The 26,662-nt window shown below is 34.6% G+C and overlaps 1 protein-coding gene across 21 annotated transcripts in view; it reads right to left on the bottom strand.

The window, feature by feature from the left end:
- Positions 1-528: 528 nt before the first annotated feature.
- The window catches only part of CCDC7 (coiled-coil domain containing 7), a 440,951-nt gene continuing 414,817 nt past the window's right edge, over positions 529-26,662 (bottom strand). For 13 of the 21 annotated variants that reach the window (XM_050804671.1, XM_050804673.1, XM_050804674.1 and 10 more), the window contains 12 exons: positions 22,653-22,736; positions 22,354-22,437; positions 22,042-22,125; positions 21,541-21,624; positions 21,218-21,301; positions 20,895-20,978; positions 19,429-19,512; positions 18,632-18,754; positions 15,850-15,975; positions 14,585-14,674; positions 6,816-7,048; positions 529-700 (listed from right to left, as the gene is read on the bottom strand). In XM_050804671.1, coding sequence (XP_050660628.1) covers positions 7,002-7,048; positions 14,585-14,674; positions 15,850-15,975; positions 18,632-18,754; positions 19,429-19,512; positions 20,895-20,978; positions 21,218-21,301; positions 21,541-21,624; positions 22,042-22,125; positions 22,354-22,437; positions 22,653-22,736 — 974 coding nt within the window. In that variant the 3' untranslated portion in view covers positions 529-700; positions 6,816-7,001. Of the gene's footprint in view, positions 701-6,815; positions 7,049-13,747; positions 13,828-14,584; positions 14,675-15,849; positions 15,976-18,631; positions 18,755-19,428; positions 19,513-20,894; positions 20,979-21,217; positions 21,302-21,540; positions 21,625-22,041; positions 22,126-22,353; positions 22,438-22,652; positions 22,737-26,662 lie in introns of those variants that run through there. The other 8 variants (XM_050804686.1, XM_050804688.1, XM_050804675.1 and 5 more) reach the window with 7 other exon arrangements.

The raw sequence follows: 26,662 nt of genomic DNA, 5'->3' as shown, positions 1-26,662 counted from the left end.
ATAAAAAGAGGCATATGATTAGAGATGACGGTGACTATAATGAAAATTCATCAGTCTCAGGGCCAAAAGAGAAAATAAGACAATATGAAGATACTGGATTCCTAACATTTAATATTTATAAGAAATTTTTTGCATAATACTTTTCAATGTTCCTCTTAACTAGTGTTAGTGAAGTAATTATCATTTTAACTAGTATCAGTTAAACTTAATATTCATGAAAACATTCCCAAACAGCATAGTTGAGTTTATAAACAATATCTTTCATAGTTCACCTAAATCTAGTAAATTGCTTTGTAGCCTCACTAGGTTTAATAAATGTTATATAAATAAATACTTTGTTCTGATTTCTTCAATACATTTCTAGTTTTAATATGAAAAAAAGTAAAGCAAGATATTCTCTTTTTAAAATTAAATTCCTTTAACTGGAAGTGTAAGAAATGTATGGAGGTGACTTTTCTCTATTAGAGGATCATACAGAATAGACTTGCAAATAATATGACACTTAAAGAACCATACATTTTCAAAACATGCAGAGCACAAGTTTTGTTTAATTGATTTTACATCACACCAGAAAGCACTACAGGGACACTGGCAAATAGAAGCAAGCTGGAACCTCAACACAGAGCTCCTTTCTTACTCTCAGCAACAGAAAGGCTTGATCTTAGAAGTTCAAAATTGTTCCATATGGTAAAGAGACGTTCTGAAAATAAACCAACAAGTAATTGTAATTTTTTATGTAATTCAACTTCTAATATACACACATACAAACCTTTCTGAAATGTTCAGTCTTGTACATGTCTTGATGTTGAGGCATATTTTCCACTAGTTGAAAGGCATTTTTCAAAATATTATCTAGAGCTCTTTTCAAAAGTCAATGATCTTTCAATGCTAAAATATTCTTTTTAGCTGAACATTGACAATGACTCCCTCCTTGTTCAAATTTTAGTTAGGCTTCTCTAAGCCCTCTTCTCAACTAGGCCTCATCCTTGGCCTTGGTCTTGGTCTGCCTTAAGCAAAAAATCCTCCTAAGTCAGTTTAGTGAGAATCTCCCATGCTTGATATCTAACCAAGTTTCTCATCCCTTGCCCTTAATGTCTAAGTCCTTAATATGCCTCTAAGAAGAATCTTGTTAGGCCAGTTAAGCGAGAATCCCTCTACACTGGATGTCTCCTCTTAATAATTTTCCATCTGCTGACCCCTTCACTCTGCTCTTTGTCTACAAATTCTTAGCTTTCTTTGTTGTGGAGTTGAGTCTCCCTCTTCTATTGCAATGGTCTTTAATAAAGTCTTCCTTACCATGTTTATCAAGTGTCAAAAATTTAACAACATTATGAGACTGGCTCTTATGGACTTTGTCCTTGTGATGGAGTATATGCTAGAGGTTAAACTCGTTGTCTGTAGAGTCCACTCGTCTCGTTACACATCCTTTATCTGTTACTTATGAGCTTTATGTCCTTAAGCAAGGACATAAACTTGTGTCATTGATCCTCAATGATGATGTGTGCTCCGAACTGATAGGCTTAACTATGAGAAGATGAGATCTCTCAGGTGAGACTGTATCCACACATACCTTTTACCACTGTGACCTCTGCTCAAACTGAAGGGTTTGAGAATTCTGTGCTCTTTGCAAGCAAATTATGCCTCTAATTGTGGGGTATAAGGAGTGGGTAAAGACATGTTGACCATGAGCACCCATCCTGTAAGCTTACCATCTACAATTTTGGTACATGACTGGCTGTCTAGGAAGGTGATAAAAGGGTTAGGAAAAGACAACAATCAAAAAACCTTCTCTAAGTTTGAATCTGTGAATTCAGAGACTGCAGTCTTTGTCTCAGTGAAACGCTGAGTGGGAGTTCCTGCCTTTAGATTTAAACAATGATAAATGAAAGTTTCAGGCTTCGTGCACCAAGATCTCACTCAGTTAAAAGTTATGAGTTCCCTCAATTTTAGTGATCAACACCACTTATTCCTTGGCCCAATGGCTCAATAATTTTGTTGAAAATTCATATCCTATAAGTTATCATTAATGCCCACAACCTATTAAAAATTTAATTTTATTTGCCACCCCAGTGCTCATTGACTTAGATAAGAACACAACATATTGAGAACTGTTTTTAAAATCAGAAGTAGGGCAGTTGCCTCTGCATCATAACTATAACTCTATAATCAACTGGTACCTAGGAACTCCCCAGTGAACATACCTTTTGTCTCCGCACCTGGAATCATGGCCCCTGTGCAAAATGTTAGCCACCAACTTATAAAGGGAGAAAAGAAGTTCCTCAAACCCTTGCCAAAAGTAATCACATGTTCTTCTTGAAAAAGAAAATGGGATTTTTGTCTCTAAAAAAGTACTATGGCATCAAATGGTAACATCTTACTAGTCACTTCTGTTGATATCTGATCTCCTGAATGTTTAGGACACTAACAATTTGATTTAAATTAGAGATAGTGTAGCCTTAACCAAAACAGCTGGTATTGGTACAAAAATAGACACATAGACAAATGGAATAGAATAGAGAGCTCAGAACTAAGACTGCACATCTACAGCCATCTAATCTTCAGCAAACCTGACAAAAACAAGCAATGGGGAAAGGATGCCCTGTTTAATAAATGGTGCTGTGATGACTGGCTAGCCATATGCAGAAAATTGAAGTGGGACTCCTTCCTTGCAACTTATACAAAAATTAACTCAAGATGGATTAAAGACTTAGATGTAAAACCCAAAACTATGCAAATCCTAGAAGAAAATCTAGGCAATACCATTCATGATATAGGCATGGGCAAAGATTTCCTGATGAAAATGTCAAAAGCAATTGCAACAAAAGCAAAAATTGATAAATGAGATCTAATTAAACTAAAGAGCTTCTGCACAGCAAAGGAAACTATTATCAGAGTGAACAGACAATCTACAGAATGGCAGAAAATTTTTGCCATCTATCCATCTGACAAAGGTCTAATATACAGAATCTACAAGGAACTTAAACAAATTTAAAGAAAAAAAACCCATTAAAAAGCAGGCAAAAGACATGAACAGACACTTCTCAAAAGAAGACATTTATGCAGCCAACAAACATATGAAGAAAAGCTCCACATCACTAATCATTAGAGAAATGCAAATCAAACCCACAATGAGATACCATCTCACACCAGTCAGAATGGTGATTATTAAAATGTCAAGAAACAACAGATGCTGGAGATGCTATGGAGAAATAGGAACGCTTTTATACTGTTGGTGGGAGTGTAAATTAGTTCAACCATTGTGGAAGACAGTATGGCCATTCCTCAAAGATCTAGAACCAGAAATACCATTTGACCCAGCAATCCCATTACTGGGTATATACCCAAAGGAATGTAAATCATTCTATTATAAATATACATGCACATGTATGTTCATTTCAGCACTATTTATAATAGCAAAGACATGGAATCAACCCAAATGCCCATCAATGATAGACTGGAGAAAGAAAATGTACATATACACCATGGAATACTATGTAGCCATAAAAAGGAATGAGATCATGTCGTTTGCGGGGACATGGATGGAGCTGGAAGCCATTATCCTCAGCAAACTAATGCAGGAACAGAAAACCAATCACCACAGGTTCTCACTTATAAGTGAGAGCTGAACAATGAGGACGCATGGACCACAGGGAGGGCAACAACACACACTTGAGCTTATGGGGGGTGGAGGAGGGAGAGCATCAGGAAAAATAGCTAATGCATGCGAGGCTTAATACCTAGGTATTAAGGTATTATCCTCATTCCAAAGTCTGTTAATGTACCTTCTAACCAGCAGTCCTTGCTGAGCCTCCATTAGATCAAGAAGAACTCAAAGGAGACAACTGTTTGATGTTTGTGTGGTTGGTTGGTTGATTCACTGTTTGAGGTTTGGAAGTGTTTGCACTGGGGCCATGCACTGAGCCACCCCCAAGCCCTTCCTTAAGGCTGTAGGTCTAAGAACATGCACATCGCCCTGAACAACGACCTCCAGCAGAAGAAAGCAAATGCTGTTTTACTTCAAATCATGGATGCTGCAATCATATGATATTTGCTAAGCTGCGAAACATGTTTATTTAGCAGATACTGTAAGGAATTTTCTGAACACCTCTTTAATGTATGAGGAAGGTTGTCCTGCTACGGATGCAATTCAATTCTTCGTTTTTTATTACTATTTCAAACATGTATATTTATATTAAGCTTAGATGATAATAAAAATTTTAAAGGGATAAGGATGAGGATAAGGTTGATGGGTGCAGCAAACCACCATGGCACACGTTTACCTATGTAACAAACCTGCACGTCCTACACATGTATCCCAGAACTTAAATTAAAAAAAAACAGAGCGACAAGTAAAGAATGGTTTGCGAGAGGGACGCTTGCCAGTTTGAATGGCCTTAACAGCATGAATGGCCCCATACATTTTATGAATAAAATACTATTCTTCCACTGCTTTCTTTCTGGACAGCGCTTGTTGATAAAGATAATATCCTAATTTATATACCAAAACAGACTTCCCATTAATTTTTGGCTTCAGCAGTTCAGATTTGTCTTTAGCAGCACCATCATTAGATCAATCAAAAGAAAAACACATTCAAAAGACTAGAGAAATACTCCCTGTTGTCGTTCAGTTTATTTAAAGCATTCATATGATCTCCAACAGGTTGTCAGCTATTGGGTTTCTCACAATAGAACCAAAGGAATTTTTGAATTTCCAGGGTTCATTAAGTATTCATTCTTAGATCTGACTACCTCATAATCTGGGACTAGCCTTATCTTTGATGGCAGCCAAAGTCTTCCAAAGACCCTTGACCATATTCACATTTGCCCTGATTCTGGCCTAATTTGAGCTAATTAGAGTTATTGGTTGAAACTGGCATCCCCTGCTCAATATTAAGGGTTATCCTGCTATCCTTGAAAAGTATTACATTTTACCCCAAAGCTCAGTTGAAAGACTATTCCTGCTTCTACTTCTCCAGGGAGCTATATTTAGCTATTTCTGCTAATAACATCAGGAAGATTTCCTGTATATCCCTCTGAATAGCTCACTGTCTTCCCAGGTCCTGGTGGCTATTGGATCACTGGTGATTCTGGAGTTGCATAGTTCAATATGGGAGCCAGAAGCCACATAGGATTATTTACGTTTAAACTAACAAATATATGTAAAATTAAAAATCTAGATTCCCGGTCACACTAGCCACATATAAAGAGCCCAAGAACCACATATGACTCATAGCTCCCATACTGTAGGGCACAGGTGTGGAACATTTTTATATCACAAAACATTCTACTGAAAAGTGCTGCCAAGAGGAGTCATAATTGCCATGAAAAAGAGGGTCTGGGAGGAGGAATATTTAAATGAAGCCAAGATAGCTTGAATCTATTAACTGGGTCTCCTCTACCAGTAGGTACAGGACCTGGATTTAAAAAAAAAAAAAAAAAATCAACCGCAAACATTTGCATATGGGCTTGGGCATTAGTTTATTTCCCTTGTATCCTCTTCAAACAATAAGCTCCATGGTACTCAACTCTGGCTGCGTATTAGAATCACACAGCAAATCTGGTTTAATTGGTCTGGGGATGCGAGGCAGAAAATTGGTAGGTTTTAAAAGCCCCAGGTGAATTCTCTTTTGTATTTAGGCTTGAAAAGTACCGATTTAGAAAATACATTACCTCATTTAATCAAATAAGTATTCTATAAAGGCAGCGCTTCAGTCAAAATAAAATTTCCTCAATGTTTTATAGAAAAGCCTGCTGAATCCCAGACTTAACTAATGGGAATTAAGATACAGCTGGTATTGTTATCCGGGTAGTTCATAGGGGCAAACTGAGAAGCTGGATTGGATCTAGTTTAGATAACCCTAATAATCACCATCCATTGCAGGTAGTCTTCTATACTAAACTAAAATGTACGTTGGAAAAATAATTATAGAAAGAAACATAAAATCCACTTCATTCGTACCTCAATTATCGGCAACTTGCAGTAACAATTCTGCTATTCATTTCTGCATATATTCTCTCCCAAACCCTCACCAGAGTTATTAATATAGTTCACATTCATGTTACCTCTGGGATCTTTCACAGTTTTAGAGAATAATTGATCATTAGGGAATAATTCCTCCTTTATTTTCTCTTGACAGTTTCATTATGCTGAATTCATGAGTTTTTCTTACCATATAAATTGTTCATTTTTTGTTACTATATAAAATGTAAATAATATCTTTAAAATGGGAGATTATAAAGGATGGAAACTATTTCAGTCATTTTATTTCACTTTATTTTGTTTGAGTAGAAATCCAATTTTCTTTATTATTTTTGGCAGAAACATAACTCTAGAATATTTAGATTAATATTACTCCTCATTCCTCTGATTCTTGCTGGGGAAAAATAGGAAAATTTAATGCATAAAAGAATATTCTGCAAGTCTAAATATCTATGTCAGTGATAACCCAGATTGGGTTTAGGACAGTTTTGTAGCCAATAATATTTATGCTCTTCAGGGGATAGTAAAAATGCAGCTACAAATAATATTTTAGTGTTACAAAACATTTGATTGGTAAGAATCACATCTTTAAAATTATTAGCAGTTGTATTTTGTGCCATTACAAATTCTACAGAATATGCTTTAACACATATCAGGTTATTGTCATATATTTTTTACATCTTTTTCTTTTTCTAAGTTGGTTATGCATTGTTCAAAAAAATTAATATTTTGAATAGGGTGAGTATTTTTATTATTTGTGATTTAAAAGATAATTGCATAACTTTTTTAAATTGAAAAGAAAAGTAATAAAGTAATTTGAAACTTTCAAACTCACCACTGCCTTGTCAGGCTTCTATGATCTGGGCCTAACCTGTTTATCCATTGTATTTCCAGCTGTTTTTCAATAAGCACCATCCACACGAGTCAGTGTTATTTTCAAAAGGCTTCTATACTTGCAGTTTCCTTTCCTGCATTTCCAAATTTGTCATGTTGCTTATCTTGCTCAGAATTTCCTTCATTCTCAAAAGTATGGGTGTAGTACAGATTTTCGGGCAGCAGCATGTAACACTTTAAAGAAAAGTTATGTGTTAATTGAAAGAAAGTTTAATTTTACTTTAGTTGATATAATTTTTATTGTATATGAGCAGAAGGAAGGAAGAAAAAGAAGGAAGAAGAGGAGGTAGTGGTGAGGAAAGGAGAGAAGAAAGGGAGAAGAAAGCAGAGGGAGGAAAAAGGAAAAGCTATTTTTAAAAAATAGAATGGCAGCTGATAAAGGTAAAAAGAATGATCATATTAGAAAATTGCAATAGATTTTTTAAAAAATTAATGGGTGAGTTTATGAGAAACTCACCCATAGATAAACTCACCCATAGACAGTCTCACCTTTAGAACAGTCCCACTCTTAAAGACTATTCACATGGTCTCTAAGTATCTGCCCCAAATTACCTATTACTTATAAAAGTAAAAAAATGTACTTTACAGTAGAGAAAGAAACATAATAGACACCATTACAATCTAATGATCAAAATTGCCATCACAATATTTTGAAACAATATTATCCATTGAGAAGGACACAACATTACATCTGGAATACTCCTCCCAAAGATGTATAACTTAACCTGAAAGTAACCATGAGAAAACTTCAGATAAAACCAAATTGAAAAAATATTCTACAAACTAACTGGTGTTAAAAATATGAAGGTCAAGACACAAAAAGAAATATAAATTAACTATTCCAGATTAAGAGATACTAAAAAAACACCACAAATTTAGTGCATGGTCCTAGATTCAATCTTAGTCCAAAAAAAATCTATAAAGGACATTATTATGACAAATGTAACTTGAATATGAATTATGGAGTAGATAAGTTGAGTCAATGTTAAATTTCCTATTTTTGATAATTGTGTTGTGATGATATATTATCATTTCTTAAGAAATACTAAAGTTTCATGGGTAAAGAGACATTATGTCTCCAAGTTATCCCTCTACAGTTCAGAAAAAATAATAGTTTATGTATTAAACATTTATAATGTTTATAAATATATGTACCTAATGTTTATAATACTTACATATACATATGAAGATAAAGAACATTATAAAGAAAAAAGGACAGAATAAAACTGAAGTTTCTCTGTAAACATGAATTGATAGAAAAATCAAAATATTTTTAAAACCCTATTACACAAAAAGCTTCTATGAAACAAAAAAGACAACTAACAGGAAAATGGGCAAAGAATATAAAACGCAATTCACAGAAGAAATTAAAATAGAAATAATAGTAAGTTTATTGTTACTAAATATAAATAATTCTCATTAAAGATAAAACTATATTGTGTTTATTTTTATTTTTAAAATTATTTAAAAATTTTTAGTAAAGCATACATTACATAAAATTTACCATTTTAACCATTTTTGAGTGTACAAGTTTAGTCGCATTAAATCCATTCACACTACTATGCAACTATCACTACCATCTACCTCCAGAATGTTTTTTATCTTGCAAAACTGAAACTCTCCCCATTAAACATTCATTCCTTATCTCCTATCCCCAGTTCCTGGCAGCCATCATTCTACTTTAAAGACACAGGTACATGTATGTTTATTGCAGCACTACTTACAATAACAAAGACTTGGAACCAACCCAAATGCCCATCAATGATAGACTGGATAAAGAAAATGTGGCACATGTACACCACGGAATACTATGCAGCCATAAAAAAGGGTAAGTTCATGTCCTTTGCAGGGACATGGATGATGCTGGAAACCATCATTCACAGCAAACTAACCCAAGAACAGAAAACCAAACACTGCATGTTCTCACTCATAAGTGGGAGTTGAACAATGAGAACACATGGACACATGGAGGGGAACATCACACACTGGGGCTTGTCAGGGGTTGGGGGGTTAGGGGAGGGATAGCATTAGGAGAAATACCTAATGTAGATGATGAGTTGATGGGTGCAGCAAACCATATGTATACCTATGTGACAAACCTGCACATTCTACACATGTATGACGCTGGCCTCATAAAATGAGTGAGGGAGGATTCTCTCTTTTTCTGTTGATTGGAATAGTTTCAGAAGGAATGGTATCAACTCCTCTTTGTACCTCTGGTAGAATTCGGCTGTGAATCTGTCTGTCCTGGACTTTTTTTGTTTGGTAGGCTATTAATTGCTGCCTCAATTTCAGAACTTGTTATTGGTCTATTCAGGGATTTGACCTCTTCCTGGTTTAGTCTTGGGAGGGTGTATGTGCCCAAGAATTTATCAATTTCTTCTAGATTTTCTAATTAATTTGTGTAGAGGTGTTTGTAGTATTCTCCAATGGTAGTTTGTATTTCTGAGGGATCAGTGGTGATATCCCCTTTATCATTTTTATTGCATCTATTTGATTCTTCTCTCTTTCCTTTTGTATTAGTCTGGCTAGTGGTCTATTTATTTTGTTGATCTTTTCAAGAAAACCAACTCCTGGATTCGTTGATTTTTTGAAGGGTTTTTCGTGTCTCTCCTTCAGTTCTGCTCTGATCTTAGTTATTTCTTGCCTTCTGCTAGCTTTTGGATTTGTTCACTCTTGCTTCTCTAGTTATTTTAATCGTGATGATAGAGTGTCATTTTAGATCTTCTCTGCCTTCTCTTGTGGGCATTTAGTGCTATACATTTCCTTCTACACACTGCTTAAATGTGTCCCAGAGGTTCTGATATGCTGTGTCTTTGTTCTCATTGGTTTCAAATAACATCTTTATTTCTGCCTTCATTTCATTATTTACCCAGTAGTCATTCAGGAGGAGGTTGTTCAGTTTCCATGTAGTTGTGCTGTTTTGAGTGAGTTTTGTAATCCTGAGTTCTAATTTGATTGCACTGTGGTCTGAGAGACTGTTATGATTTCCATTATTTTGCATTTGCTAAGGAGTGCTTTACTTCCAATTAAGTGGTCAATTTTAGAATAACTGCAGTGTGGTGCTGAGAAAAGTGTATGTTCTGTTGCTTTGGGGTGGAGAGTTCTGTAGATGTCTGTTAGGTCTGCTTGGTCCAGAGCTGAGTTCAAGTCCTGGATATCCTTGTTAATTTTCCGCCTCATTGATCTGTCTAATATTGACAGTGGGATGTTAAAGTCTCCCACTATTATTGTGTGGGGAGTCCAAGTCTCTTTGTAGGTCTCTAAGAACTTTCTTTATGAATCTGGGTGCTCCTGTATTGGGTGCATATATATTTAGGATAGTTGGCTCTTCTTGTTGCATTGATCCCTTTACCATTATATAATGCCCTTGTCTCTTTTGACCTTTGTTGGTTTAAAGTCTGTTTTATCAGAGCCTAAGATTGCAATCCCTGCTTTTTATTATTATTATTATTTGCTTTCCATTTGCTTGGAAAATATTCTCCATCAGCTGTGGATTTTTCATAAATGGCCTTTGTTATGTTGAGGAACTTTCCTTCTATACCTAAACTATTAAAAGTTTCAATAAAGAATGCTGAACTTTGTCAAACGCTTTTTTGTGTCAATTGAGATCATCATGGGGGATCATCTGAGATTATCCTGTGAATGTGATGTATCACATTGACTCATTTACCCATGTTCAACCAGCCCTGCATGTCAGCAATAGATTCCACTTGCTCATGATGTTCAATTTTGTTGTTGTTTTCAATTAAGTTTGATAATATTTAATTGTTGTTGTTGAAGTCAGTTGAGCATTTTTGCATCAATGTTCCTCAGAGATATTGCTGTGTAGTTTTCTTCTCATATTGTGTCTTTCTTTGGCTTACGTCTCGAGGTGATGCTGGCCTCATAAAATGTGTTTGAAAATACTCCTTCTAGTGCTATTTTTTGGGGAGAGTTTAAGAAGCATTGATAATTCTTCTGTGAATGTTTCATAGGATCCAAATGTGAAGGTGTGAAACTGTGAGGCCACCTGGAAAGGTCTGACCTTTTTTGTTGAAACGTTTTTAATTACTTCTTCAACCTTTTTATTTGGTATTGGTTTGTCTAAGCTTTCTATCTCTTCCTGATTGAATCTTGGTAGCTTATATTTTTTGAGGAATTTATTCATTTCCTTTAGGTTATCCAATTTGTTGGCATATAGTTTTTCATACTAGTCTCTTATGATCCTTTTACTTTCTTTGGTATCTACTATAATGTCTTCATTTTCATTTCTGATTTTATTTGAGTTTTTCTCTACTTTTCTTAGTTTGCCTAGCAAGGATTTTGTCTATTTTATTTTTTTCAAAAAAAACAACTCTTAGTTTTATTGATTTTTTTCTATAGTTTTTCTATTCTCTATTCGATTTAATTCTGGTCTAATCTTTATTATTTCTTTCCTTCTGCCAACTTTGGCTTGTTTTTCTTTTTCCAACTCCTTGAGGCATAACATTAGACTATTTATTTGGAATCTTTCTTCTTTTATAATGTGGTCATTTATTGGTATAAGCTTCCCTCTTAGAATTACTTTTGCTGCTTCCCATAGATTTTGATACATTGTGATTCTATTGTCATTTGTCTCAACATATTTTTAAGTATTGCTTTCGATTTCTTTTTTGACCTACTGGTTGGTTGTTCAGGAGCAAGTTTTTAAATTTCTACATATTTGTAAATTTTTAAGGTTCCTTTTGTTTTTAATTTCTAATTTCATACCCATTGTTTTCAGAAATAGTCTTAGGTATATTCTTGATCTTCTTGAATTTGTTGAGACTTGTTTTATGGCCTAATATATTGTCTATCCTTAAGAATGTTCCATGTGCACTAGAAAAAAAATGTATGTTCTGCTGCTGTTGGATGGAAAGTGCTGAAGGTATTTAGTTTAATTAAGTTCCATTTGCTAATTTTTGTTTTTATAGTGGCTTCCTTGGGGAGACTGTTACCTGCAGATATTGTCTGCAGGTTTTAGTTGGGCAACGTGCAGTGGCTCTGGTTCTGGGTAGGCACAGTAGTGGAATCCATTTCTCACTGTAAAGGACTTTAAAGATCCTTCTGTTCTAGTTTCCCCATAGTGGGAGATTTACCTGAAGGCATCTCTCTTGGTGTTGAGGCCTGACACAGGCCAGAGGCAGCCAAGCAGTGCTGTGTTTATTACAGGGAACAGGTGCTCAGAGTGGCTGTGGAGCTGGGGTCTGGGGCTCAGTGTCTTGTTGAACTGCCATGGCACCTGTGGTGTAGGTCCAGGTTTATTCTTTCAGGTGTGGATGGTGCAGCTCTCCCACAAGTCCAAGTACTGTGACTCTGAGGCACTTCCCAGTATCTTAGGCCCAGGATCAGGCATGTTGCTGACTCATCCTGGGTGTTAGGGTGCAGTAATGGCATGGCTCTGGGAAGGAAGAGGTTTTCCAGAGGTTCAGGCCCCAATGAGCAGAGTACAGTTGCAATTCAGGTTACAGAACCAATAGGACACAGTGGCAATTCATGCACCAAGAACTCTAAGCCCCGGAGTAATGGGACACAGCAGTGACTCAGGCTCTGTGAGGTCAGGCGCAGTGACAGCAAGGGTCCAAGAATGATGGGGGCACATCTGTGGCTTTGGCCCTGGGGTGTGTGCAGCAGTGCAATGTTGGCTTCACTCCTAGGGAGGTGGGGAACCTCAGCAACTCAGGCTCTAGATGACTATCCCGATCCAGGGAGGCAGGGTGCTGTGGGTGTTCAGTAAAGAGGGTAGGGTGATCAGATCAGATCAGTGTTTCTGTAGGAGGCTGGCCTATGCCCATTTTAAAATTGAGCTCTGTTGTTGTGGTTGAGTTGTAGGAGGTCTCCACATATTCTGGATTATTAATACCTTATCAGATATGTGATTTAAATATATTTTCTCCCATTCTGTGGTTTGCCTTTTTACTCTTGATATTTTCCATTGATGACTGAAAGTTTTTAATTTTGATAAATTCTAACATATCTATTTTTTGTACAGTGTGTTTTGTATCATCTAAGAAGTCATTGCCAAATCCAATATAAGGTTTTCTCCTATGTTTTCTTCTAAGAGTTTTAAAGTGTAGCTCTTAGTTTTAGGTTTTTGGTCCACTTTGAGTTAATTTTTATATGTGTAAGATAAGGGTGCAACATCATTATTTTGCATGTGGATATCTAGTTTTCTCAGCATTGTATGTTGTAAAGACTATTTTTTCCATACTGATTAGTCTTAGCACTCTTGTAAAAAATCATTTGACCATATATGTGAGGGTTTATTTCTTAGCTCTCTATCCTATTCCATCAAAATATGTGTTTGTCTTTAGGCCAATACCATATCATTTTGGTTATTGTAGCTTTGCAGTAAGTTTTGAAATTATGAAGTGTAAGTCTTTCAATTTTGTCCTTTATCAAGGTTATTCTGACTATCAGGTCCCTTATAGGGACAGGGTCTCTAACCCCTGGTCCGTGGCCTGTTAGGAACTGGGCCACACAGCAGGAGGTGAGCAGTGGGTGAGCAAGGGAAGCTTCATCTGTATTTACAGCTGTTCCTCATTGCTGGCATTACCACTGGAGCTCTGCCTCCTGTCAGATCAGTGGCAGCATTAGATTCTCATAGGAGTGCAAACCCTATTGTGAACTGTACATGCGGGGGATCTAGATTGTGTGCTTCTTATGAGAATCTAATACCTGATAATCTACCACTGTCTCCCGTCACCCCCAGATGGGACTACCTAGTTGCAGAAAAACAAGCTTAGGGCTACCACTGATTTTACATTATGGTGAATTGTATAATTATTTCATTATATATTACAGTGTAATTATAATAGAAATAAAGTACACAATAAATGTAATGCACCTGAAACATCCTAAAATAATTCCCCCACCACCATTCCGTGGAAAAATTGTCTTCCATGAAACCAGTCCCTGCTGCCAAAAAGGTTGGAGACTGCTGCCTTAAGATTCTGTATGAATTAAAAAAAAAAAAAAAAAAAAAAAAAAAAAAAAAAAACTTACTTTTTTCTGTAAAAAAAAAAAGCATTTGGGATTTTGATAGAGATTGCACTGAATCCTTAGATCACTTTGAGTGGTACTGACATCTTAACAATATTACTTAATATTCTTAATATTTCCAATGCATGAAAAGTCTAGTTCTGGCTTAGGTGCTTGGAAATAGGCATTTCATGCATTTACTAGCAGAACTACTAGCTATAGTAATTTGAAAAGTTTCCTAATATCTATTAAAATTAAAATGATATATACCTTCAATGCACCAACCTCACTTACATGTTCTTTTTTATAGAAATGCAATCACTGTGATATAAATATATGTGAACAATGGTATTTATTGCACCATTGCTTGTAGTGGCAAAAAACGATAATAAAATGTTATTCAGTAGAGGAATCATTGAATAAATTAGGACACATTCACATTGTAGAATATCATGCAGCAGCTTAAAAATGTGACAGATGAAAGAAATTTCTATCAATTTAAAAGTGAGGAGGATATAAGCATATAAGCCTGTTGTTATTCAGAACCACAAACCACTGTTTACATATATATTTTTACATGTTTGAAGAAAGGTTTGGGAAATGATACCTTACTCATAAGATTGGTTGTTTGGAGGAAGAAGCCTAGAGGTTTGAGGTTGGTAAAGAGAGACAATGAGAATATAGCATAAAGTTTTATTTCATATGTCTGTATTGTAGTGATTCTTTTACCTTTATAGGCAGGTTTTCCAATTGTGTTGGTCACAGAAGGCAGAGTAAATTCAATAGTTTTTTGGTTTAAGGTAACAACTTTCGAATGCCCTAAAAAAATGAGAACAGTGTTATTAAATTATGTGGAGAATTAAGTAATTTCAACTTTTAAAAAGTTAAGATAAATCTTAGTCTTCTAAAACACAGTTTCCTTACAACTTTTTTCAGTAATTTAACTTTTAACTTTATTTTGTATCCACTGAAGCCCAGGATTTTGCTTATTATTTTAATATATATAATTGTCATATATAATTTCTGACCATTTTTTCTTCTAGCTCACTGGGAAAGAAAATGGATTTCACTTTCTTTGCTTACATTCATTTGCTTCCCCAAAAGCAAGCCCAAATATCTTTTTATTGTTTTCTTTTTCCTTTTATATTGCATGTAGTAAAAAAATAAAACAAAAGTAATAGTCAACTTTCTGCATTTCCTGTCAATTTTTTACTTAGAACCTTTATGAATAGAAAGTGCCATGGATATTTATTTTAGAGCACAGAATAAATCAAAGAAAAATCATTTACATTTTTTAAAAAGTTCAAACTCTCAGGAGGCTGAGGCAGGAGAATTACTTGAACCCAGGAGGCGGAGGTTGCAGTGAGCCGAGATCATGCCACTGCACTCCAGCCTGGGCGACAGAGCAAGACTCCGTTTCTAAATAAAATAAAATAAAATAAAATTCAAACTTAGTTAACTGTAGAAAATGTACCAGGGTGATAATTACATAATGATGCCTCTGGAGTGACAGATAAGAATCAAATCTTAGTTCTCAGATATTAATGGAGTTAGAAGCCTAGGAAGATGATAATGAAGGGAAGGGAAAAACTAAACATATGATTTATTTTTCTTCTCACCTATCCTTATGTTGTATTTCTATTGTATGCTCTCCCTGGGGTTGAATAAAAGAGGGACATATAAATATAAGAAAGAGATTATAAAATGAGTTTATCTCAGTCATCCACAAAATCTATAGTAGTGAACAAGACAAAAAGGTGGAGAACTAAAATGGAGCTCCAAGTTAGTTACAATGGAGAAGGGGAAGAAAAATGCCAGGGACACTACTCATCACTAAGAATGAACAAATGTTAGATAAACTTAACTCACAACTTACTTTCATTTATGTTTTGCTAAACTGTTATATGACTGAAGCTATTACAACTTGGTTATTTACATTTAGTTATAGCTTTATTTTAAAAATCACACTGTACACTAAAAATATTAAAAGTTACCTGAAGGGAGTTGATTCAGTAAAGGAAGATGGATGTCTTTAGAAAAGCTTGAACTAGCCCTATATGTTCTATAAACTGCTTTTGAAGGTGCAATCGCATAGGGTGAAGAGTACTCATAAGTTTCCTCTAGAAAAATTTAGAAAATATGTTAGCCATACAACAGATGACATTTGTAATTATTTTTAATACTCACACAGTATATATGCACACAACATCAAAGCATCTAAATATATAAAGCAAACGTTTAAAAAAACCTGAAAGGATACATAGACTGCAACAAAATAATAGTAGGGAATTTCAATATCCCCAACTATTGAACAAGAGACAGGTCATCCAGATAGAAAATAAATAACCACTGGACTTGAACTACACATAAGATAAAGCATGTTTATCAGACAATTACACAATGTTCTATCCAACAGTAACGGGATACACATTCTTCTCAAGTGCACAAAGAACACTCTCCAGAATAGACCATATGTTAGGCCACAAAAGAGGTCTTAACAATGTAAGATCAAAATTACATCAAATATTAACTACATATCAGTAACAGGAGAATAAAAAGAAACTTAATAGATCTTTGAAACATTAAACAATATGCTCCTGAAGAACTATTGTGTCAAGGAGGAAATTAAAAAGGGAAATTTAAATATATCTACAGACAAAAGAAAATAAAAACATAACATACAAAAACAAAGTTTATAGCATTAAATGTCTACATCATAAAAGAAGAATCAAATAAACAACCTAAAATTACACTTTACAGAAGTAGTAAAAGCAGAACTAAGCATAAATCTAACAGAAGAAAAAAATGAAGATCAAAGCAGAAATAAAGAAAACAGAGACTAGAAATGATCGATTCCATTTTCCCCAGTCTGCATTCCATTCTGGTATCCTCCAACATCCTGGTTCATTTATTCTTTCATGTATGTTTTTACTGAGAAAATTATAATGCTATTGAATGGTGAAATAGGTGACCTTATTGTATGGATTACTGACTGCCATATTTGCCTTCGTTTCTCCCCGCTTTTTGTTAATGGGAATGTCTTCTGCGGTCTGTCCCTGTCTCACCACTGTTACATTGCGTGTGTGTGAGCAGAGACTTCAAAACTGCTTATACATTGAGGCTTGCCCGCATGCTGCTCTTAGAACTTGAAGACTCCTAGCTAGTTGGTTGGATGATGAGAAACATGCAGCCAACTCACCTCCTGCGTCAGTTATTAAGTTCAGTCGCCAAACCACCCTTCTAAACTCTGCTTTATGATACGGGATCTGGGATTCTGCAGACCACATTTTTGCTTTGCAAAGTAGCTCCAAGGCAGGCTGTACAAGATAGGCTAGATAGAGGAAAACTGCAAATTTGGAGGAAAAAGGACAGACTTGTTCTTCTCATTTTGTTCCTAGTGGGCTTTGAGAGCTTCCTGTCTCTTTTCAGTTTCTGTGAAGAACATCTCAGTATTGTTTCCTTATCCCAGAAGTAGCAATTCCTCCCATAGCAACAAAGAGTTTGCATTTTTTTCCCAATATTTGCAGAACCAGTTTTATTATTCCTCCCTGCTTAGAAACTAGCAGTAGATGGCCAGGGCACCTCCTTCAGAAGTATGGATCCAAGGTCCTACCACAGAATCAGGGACACTAGCACCATCCAATCTACACCTTATGCAGAGATCTCCTTCAGTTCTGGGTATGGCAATTCCTTTCTGTAATTGCTTGCTCCATGTAACCTTAGAATTCTTTTAATACTTTCAGTTACCAAGTTAACAACTTTATACTTAGTCATCTACTTTTTACATTCTTGCTTTTTTTTTTTTTTTGAGATGGAGTCTTGCTCTGTCGCTAGGCTGGAGTGCAGTGGCGTGATCTCGGCTCACTGCAACCTCCACCTCCTGGATTCAAGCGATTCTCCTGCCTCAGCCTCCCAAGTAGCTGGGACTACAGGCACGTGCCACCATGCCCAGCTAATTTCTGTATTTTTAGTAGAGACAGGGTTTCACCATGTTGGCCAGGATGGTCTCTTGACCTCATGATCTGTCTGCCTCAGCTTCCCAAAGTGCTGGGATTACAGGCGTGAGCCACCGCACCTGGCCCTCTTGCTTTCTTTTTGAACAACCAGTGAAGTTTCTATTTACTGAATGGGCCCACTCTATTCATCATTGTCTCAAACAGCAGCCAGTCAACTGCTATACATGTGGGTGAATTGATAATTTGACCAAAAATGCATGCTAGCCCAGCCAAGACAATCATCAGTTACCTAAGCGGTTACTGTTTTATGCTTTTTAAAGTTTTAGGGTAGATATGGAGTAGTAAAACACTAACAAATATGGAAATAAAAATTAAAATAAGAGTGAGATATAATTTAGTAACTTTCAGATGGGTATAAATGAGAAAAAAACCCAGCAATCCATATTGCAGATGGTTATGCAGAGAAAAGAATTTCCCCTAAAGATTGCCAAATGAAAATGTTAATTTATTAGCCCTTTAGGAAAGCAATCTGGAAATATCATTTAACGTTAAAAATCCATGTGTACTTTAATAAGAAATCTCAACCCTAAAATGTCATTGCTCTTTAATAGAATGATTGAATAAAATGTTCTTACTATGAAGTATCATGCTGCCAATAAAAAGGATGGATTAAAACAATTTTATTTTTACGCTTGTAAGAATTTTCCTAAGATATTTCTGAAAAAAAGTAAGATGCATAAAGAGTAAATGAAAAAGCATACTTTAAAACTATTCTAGGTAATTAGATACTGAATTCATATCTTCATACATAATTCTTTACCTTTATTTTCAAAGGGTGATAAATTGATCACTTTTGTTGGGAATTTACTTGGTGTGATGCTCCTATTGAAGATACCTTCTTGACGTTGTATGGACATATCTTTGTTTTTAAATAAATTCACATCTAACATAAAATTTTAAAAGAAAAAGTGTATGAGTACTCCTGACTATTCACACACTAATCCCCAACTCCACGTATTTGTCTCTATTTCTGCACTGGTAATTTTTCTTCCCACATTTTATTAAATGGCCACTTGTCTATTATGTAAATTTCTGTGTAGTCTCTCATCATTTTCTCTTTCTCGTCTTTGTTCTGCATTCTGTGATAGTATCTTCCTTAATTTCAACCTTTATCCCAACTTCATTTTAGTTTGACCATATGTTCATTTCTATAATTGATCCGTAGTCTACATTTGAAAGGATACATTTAGAAAGATAGTTTTGGAGGTCAGAGGTCTATGCATAAGCTACTGGATCCCTCCCTGCCCCAATTCAACCAATGTTTATTAGATTTATTTTTCATTAATCCTATTGTTATAAAAGTAACATGGATTATTATAGAAAACATTTATTTAAACAGAGAATTATAAACCTCATATTTTAAAAAAATCATTGTCTAGAGGTTTTAAAACTTTCTAGCTAATTTCCCATTGATAATATGAGAGTTTAATTATAAGAGAAAATTCATGAAGACATTTGCCCATGAAATATAGGTACTGTTATCATTAAAGATTCACTCTAAAACCCCAGAGAAGATAACTAAACTGTAAATATTAGACTTAAAATTATTATTCTTACCATAGTGAGTCCTTAGTTGTGTCTTTATCTCACCAATTGTTTTACTTGAACCAACAGCATTTGTCAAGGGTTCTACATCAGTCTCTATAGACATAAAATAAATTTCAAAACACTTTGTAAGGTAACCATTTATGTTACATATGTATTTTAGTTCTTTTTTCTTTTGAAATTTCTTTTTCTTTTCTTTTCCTTTTTTTTTTTTTTATTTAGAAACAGGATCTCGTTCTGTCACTCGGGCTGGGGCGCAGAGGTGTGAACATGGCTCACTGCAGCTTCAACCTCCTGGGCTCAAGTGGTCCTCCTGCCTCAGCCTCTCCAAGTAGCTGGGACGACAGGTGTGCACCACCACACCTGGCTAATTTTTGTATTTTTTGTAGAGACAGGGCTTTGCCATGTTATCTTTTGAAATTTCCATCTTATTTGATATCAATCTCTATTACCTTCCTTTTCTTCCTTAAGAATAATTTCCTTTAACTCTAAGAACATACTTGTAATAAGTGCTTTGAGGTTTTGCTGGCTAGGTCCAACACCTGGGACTCTCACAAACAGTTACTGTGGCATGCCCTTTTCCTTGGTGTAGGTCACACTTCACTGTTTCTTTACATATTAATAATTTTTGCTAAAGATTTGACAGTTTCCATAATATACTGTAGCATCTCCAGATACTGATTTCCTCCTCCTCTATCTGGGGCTTGTCATTGTTCTCTCCTTATTATTTGCATAGCGCTGTGACTGGGCCATTCTACTAAAGTCTCTTGCCTATAGTGTGAAGTGCTACTGCTGCTCTCCAAGGGGCAGAACCTTGCACATGCATCCAGTACCTTGGATAACATTGGTTTTAGAGGGCCGGCTTGGAATGTGTCTCTTTACATTGTTTCTCTGTTAGCTGTCTGCCTCTTTTTGTATCACACCAGAGATCAAAGAAAATTGTATAACTACATAACAATCTTACACCAAGATGAAAGTCAGTAGTGTAATCTCTGAATTATGTAACACAAATAAAGTACTGTATTGTAGGTGAGACTTTATAAATTTGCCTGACATTTTTATCAAATAGAGGGAATGGATAACCAGTGAAATAGTTATGTGTTGTACTCCTCTTGTCATCACAGTCTTCAGCTAGCCTTTCTGCTTTTGCCTTTCTGCTTTTGCTAATTAAACATCACTTTTCAGAAACAAAAAGTAAGTAGAATAGCTTTGGAAATGCCTACACTGAGACTACTCTAAGGTAACTGTAACACTGAATTTTTATGCATTACTTTTCAAATGGATGAGTTTTAAAATCAATAATATGCTAATGTTCCACTGATAGTAAATGCTAGAGCTTAATTAAAGGATACTCATGATGAATTTTACCTATGTAACACTAGCATGTAGGCACTATTGTCATGAAATGTCTATACTTAATTTAACTCAGGGAACATAAATAGGTCACAAATATTAGACTCAAAAATTATTTTTCTTACCCTGGTGACTCTTTAATTGTGCATTGATTGGTCCCTTTATTATATCTCTTCCAATAGCATCTTTTAAGAGTTGTTTATCAGTCTCTATAGAATTAAACAGATTTCAAAATACTTTATAAGGTAAACATTACTATACATGTGTATACATGTGTGTTTAATTATAGAAGGATATTCATGAAGGATTTTACCAATGTAACACTATGATATAGGTACCTATGTAATAATAACATGTAGACACTGTTGTCATTAAAGGTCTGCACTTAATTTAACTCAGGGAACATGAATAGGTCACAAATATTAGACTCAAAAGTTCTTTTTCTTACCCTGGTGACTCTTTAATTGTGCATTGATTGGTCCCTTTATTATATCTCTTCCAATAGCATCTTTTAAGAGTTGTTTATCAGTCTCTATAGAATTAAACAGATTTCAAAATACTTTATAAGGTAAACATTACTATACATGTGTATACATGTGTGTTTAATTATAGAAGGATATTCATGAAGGATTTTACCAATGTAACACTATGATATAGGTACCTATGTAATAATAACATGTAGACACTGTTGTCATTAAAGGTCTGCACTTAATTTAACTCAGGGAACATAAATAGGTCACAAATATTAGACTCAAAAATTATTTTTCTTACCCTGGTGACTCTTTAATTGTGCATTGATTGGTCCCTTTATTATATCTCTTCCAATAGCATCTTTTAAGAGTTGTTTATCAGTCTCTATAGAATTAAACAGATTTCAAAATACTTTATAAGGTAAACATTACTATACATGTGTATACATGTGTGTTTAATTATAGAAGGATATTCATGAAGGATTTTACCAATGTAACACTATGATATAGGTACCTATGTAATAATAACATGTAGACACTGTTGTCATTAAAGGTCTGCACTTAATTTAACTCAGGGAACATGAATAGGTCACAAATATTAGACTCAAAAGTTCTTTTTCTTACCCTGGTGACTCTTTAATTGTGCATTGATTGGTCCCTTTATTATATCTCTTCCAATAGCATCTTTTGCTATGGAAAGTACTATGATATAGGTACTGTTGTCATTAAAGGTCTATACTTAATTTAACTCAGGGAATATAAATAAGCCTAAATATTAGACTTGAAAAATTCTTTCTCTTACCTTGGTGACTCTTCAGTTGTCTAATGATTGGCCCTATTATTATACCTCTTCCAATAGCATCTGCCAAGAATTCCTTATCAGTCTCTATTGAAATAAAACAGATTTCAATATATTTTATAAGGTAAACATTACCATACCTCTGTGTGTGTGTGTGTGTGTGTGTGTGTGTGTTTAATTATGGGAGGATATTCATGAAGAATTTTACCTGTGTAATAACATATAGGTACTATTGTCATTAAATGTCCACACTTAATTTAACTCCAGGAATATAAATAAACCATAAATATTAGCCTTGAAATTGCTTTTTCTTACCTGGGTGACTTTTTAATTGTGTCTTGATTGACTCCTTCCTTACACCTCTTCCAATAGCGTATGCAAAGAAGTTCTTATCAGTCTCTATAGAAATAAAACAGATTTCAGTATATTTTGTAAGGTTATCATTACCATACTTGTGTGTGTTTGTGTGTTTAATTATAGGAAGGTATTCATGAATAATTTTACTTATGTAACACTATAATATAGATATTTTGTTATTAAAGGTCTATACTTAATTTAACTCAGGGAATATAAATCAGCCGTAAATATTAGATGTAAGAAATTCTTTTTCTTACCCTGGTGACCTTTTAGTTGTGCATTGATTGATCCCTTTATTATACCTCTTCCAATAGCATCTGCCAAGTGTTCCTTATCAGTCTCTGTAGAAATAAAACAGATATCAATATATTTTGTAAGATAAACATTACCATATCTCTGAGTATATGTGTGCGTTTAATTATAGGAGGATATTCATTTAGAATTTCACCTATATAATACTAACATATTGGTACTATTGTCATTAAAGGGTCATACTTAATTTAACTCCAGGGATATGAATAAACCATAAATATTAGTCTTGAATTTTTTTTTTTACCTGGGTGACATTTAAATTGTGTTTTAATTGACCCCTTTATTATACCTCGTCCAATAGTCCAATAGCATCTGCTAAGAGATCCTTATTAGTCTCTATAGAAATAAAGCAGATTTCAATATATTTTATAAGGTAAACATTTTATGTGTGTGTATGCATGTGTAGTGAGTATTTATTATTATAGTAGAAGAGTCGCAATATAATGTCTTATTGCAGTAAGCATCACAAAACAGAATTTGAAGGGCTATTAGCAATCATATAAGCCTATTATATTGAAGTTCAGAGATGTTTCATGATTTGAACAAGACCACATCAAGATAATGACAAAACTGATGCACAAACCAGCACTTTGTAATTCCTTAACCAGTGACTTTACTATATAATGGCATCTCTTATGCAAACTAAAATTATCCTAGAAAGTTTATGATGATAATATAACTTTAAATTTTACACCAGTAGCACTATCTACTGTGGGATGTACCTCGTGAGATAAAAGATAACATTTTTAAGAATAGGTCAATTTGCAAATCATGGTCTCCACAGTCACAGAGAGTTATTGTGGGGCAAAGTGCTTTGATTTGTTCATAAAGACTTCATGTCATTTCTAAGATTTGTAACTATAAATCAAGTATGGATAAATAATGTAGAAAAATAATTAGATATTTTGTGGAATATGAAAATGTGACTTTCATATCTTCTTGAGTTTGTAGACTTTGTAGCTGGGGAGGATGAAGTAAGTAAACTTGTAGTAGCATAAGCATGGAGATTGCATTCCTTTCCACTGGAGTTTTTATGTGATTTGAATCTTTTGCTAGATTTGAAAACTACTGACTAGGTCATATAAAAGGAAAAATACATGAAAGTTGTGAAAGGCGAGTTCATATTGAAAAGGGAAAATTAGAATGGGTGACTTGGGTCAACTGGTGGACCTAATATTTTGTGAGAGAAAGTTGTTTATAGCAGACTATATGCTAAAGTTGGAAACCTATAATGACCCAGATACCACAGAGTAAAGTTTTGCTCTGAAGAAATGTCTGAGCTCTTGAATAAATGTTAAGTTTTACAGTGTAACATCTGAAGCCCAAGTATACCACCAGTGAAATCTAAACCAAAGTATGGACCAGCTGAGGCACCATTACCAAAATGAACCGAGACACATAAGAACGTATTTTCTGTAAGTACACAGCTATATTTTGTGAACATAAGCAGATCTATAGAAACATAAAAATAGGGAATATGAGCAGTCATATTTTAGCCTCTCCGATTATTACTCTAACTAGTACACATAAGAAGGAAGGGTTCATTTCAAGTGAGTATGCAAAGATTCTTAGATAATAAGAAGGAAGGCAATGAGAAGAGCATTTTAGGGGAGATAAGGTTAAGCATTTAGGAAGAGAATCTATGTACTAAAGTAATTTACAATCTAGTAACATTCATGTTTCCTCCCTTACCGTATCCTCTCATTGCTTTAATTCTTTTTAAATATGATCCTGCCTGGAATTCACTGAGATATTTTTACAAAATAAATAACATATCATGCTATATACTTATGTAAAATGTTCAATTCAATGTTTTTTAAGATGTTGACATATTTGTGTAGTTCTGACTACAGTCCATTTTAGATTCTACTGGAGTTTATACTAATCAAATTCCAGTGAAGTACAGAAATATTACTCCCATATAGCGTTATTCCTTCTTCAACATTTTTGCACTATTATGTGTATTACAACTACTTATATTAAAGACATTGTTATAATTGATGTTATGATTGATTATTTATATAATACTGTGCATTTTAATTAAGCTAAGAAAGACGAGCAAGTACATATTTATAGTATTTACTATACTAACCTTCTTGTTTATATATTTTTTGCATTTGTTCCTGTGGATTTGAGTTACTATCCAGTGTTATTGTATTTTTTAAACTGTTTAAAAATTTTTATTTTTTTATTTCAGTAAGTTTTTGGGGAACAGGTGGTGTTTGGTTTCATGAATGTTCTTTAGTGGTGATTTGTGAGATTTTGGAGCATCCATCACCCAAGCAGTGTACACTGTACCCAATGCGTAGTCTTGACACCTCCTATTCTTTCCCCAAGTCCCCAAAGTCCAACATACCATTCTTATGCCTTTGCATCCTCATAGCTTAGTTCCCTTATAAGTGAGAACATATAACGTTTGATTTTCCATTCCTGAGTTACTTCACTTATAATAATAGTCTCTAATTCCATTCAGGTTGCTGTGAATGCCATTATTTTGTTCCTTTTTATGGCTGAGTAGTATTCCATGGTATATACACACCACATTTTCTTTATCCATTCGTTGATTGATGGGCATGTGGGCTGATTCCATATTTTTGCAATGGCAAATTGTACTGCTATAAACATACGTGTGCAAGTACCTTTTTGTACAATGATTTCCTTTCCTCTGGGTAGATACCTAGAAGTGGGATTTCTGGATCAAAGGGTAGATCTACTTTTAGTTCTTTAAGGACTCTCCACACTGTTTTCCACAGTAAAAATGTTTCCTTTTCACTGCATCCATGCCAACATCTATTATTTTTTGATTTTTTGATGATGGCCATTCTTGCAGGAATGAGGTGGTATCGCATTATGGTTTTCATTTGTGTATCCCTGATAATTAGTGATGTTGAGCATTTTTCCATATGCTTGTTGGCCATTTGTATATCTTCTTTTGAGAATTGTCTATTCATGCCCTTAGCCCACGTTTTTATGGGATTTTTTTTTTCTTGCTGATTTGAGTTCTTTGTGGATTCTGGATATTAGTTCTTTGTTGGATATATAGATTGTGAAGATTTTCTACCGCTCTGAGGGTTGTCTGTTAACTCTGCTGATAATTTCTTTTGCTGTGTAGAAGCTTTTTAATTTAATTAAGTCCCATCTATTTATCTTTGTTTTTGTTGCATTTGCTTTTGGGTTCTTGGTCATGAAGTCTTTGCTTAAGCCAATGTCTAGAAGGGATTTTCCAATGTCATCTTCTAGAAATTTATAGTTTCAAGTCTTAGATTTAAGTCTTTGATCCATCTCGAGTTGATTTTTGTATAAGGTGAGAGATGAGGATCCAGTTTCATTTTTCTACATGTGGCTTGACAATTATCCCAGCACCATTTGTTGAATATGGTGTTCTTTCCCCACTTCGTCTTTGTTTGTTCTGTCGAAGATCCGTTGGCTGTAAGTATTTGGCTTTATTTCTGGGTTCTCTATTCTGTTCCATTGGTCTATGTGTTTATTTTTATACCAATACCATACTGTTTTGGTGACTATGGCCTTATAGTATAGTTTGAAGTCAGGTAATATGATCCCTTCAGATTTATTCTTTTTGCTTAGTCTTGCTTTGGCTATGTGGAGTCTTTTTTGGTTCCATATGAATTTTAGGATTTTTTTTCTAGTTCTCTAAAGAATGATGGGAATTGCATTGAATTTGTAGATTGCTTTTGAGAATATGGTCATTTGTTTGTGTTGTCTAGGATTTCTTTCAGCAGTGTTTTGTAGTTTTTCCTTGTAGAGATCTTTCAGGTCCTTGATTAAGTATATTCCTACCTTTGTTTGTTTGTTTGTTTTGGCAGCTATTGTGAAAGGAGTTGAGTTCTTGATTTGATTCTCAGCTTGGTCACTGTTGGTGTAGAGCAGCACTACTGATTTGTGTATGTTAAGTTTGTATCCTGAAACTTTGCTGAATTCATTTACGAGTTCTAGG

This window comes from Macaca thibetana, chromosome 9 (assembly GCF_024542745.1).
Source record: "Macaca thibetana thibetana isolate TM-01 chromosome 9, ASM2454274v1, whole genome shotgun sequence".
In the NCBI taxonomy this organism is placed as follows: domain Eukaryota; kingdom Metazoa; phylum Chordata; class Mammalia; order Primates; family Cercopithecidae; genus Macaca; species Macaca thibetana.
Note: the sequence above shows the minus strand (reverse complement) of the source record. Positions and strands in the feature narration are given on the sequence as shown.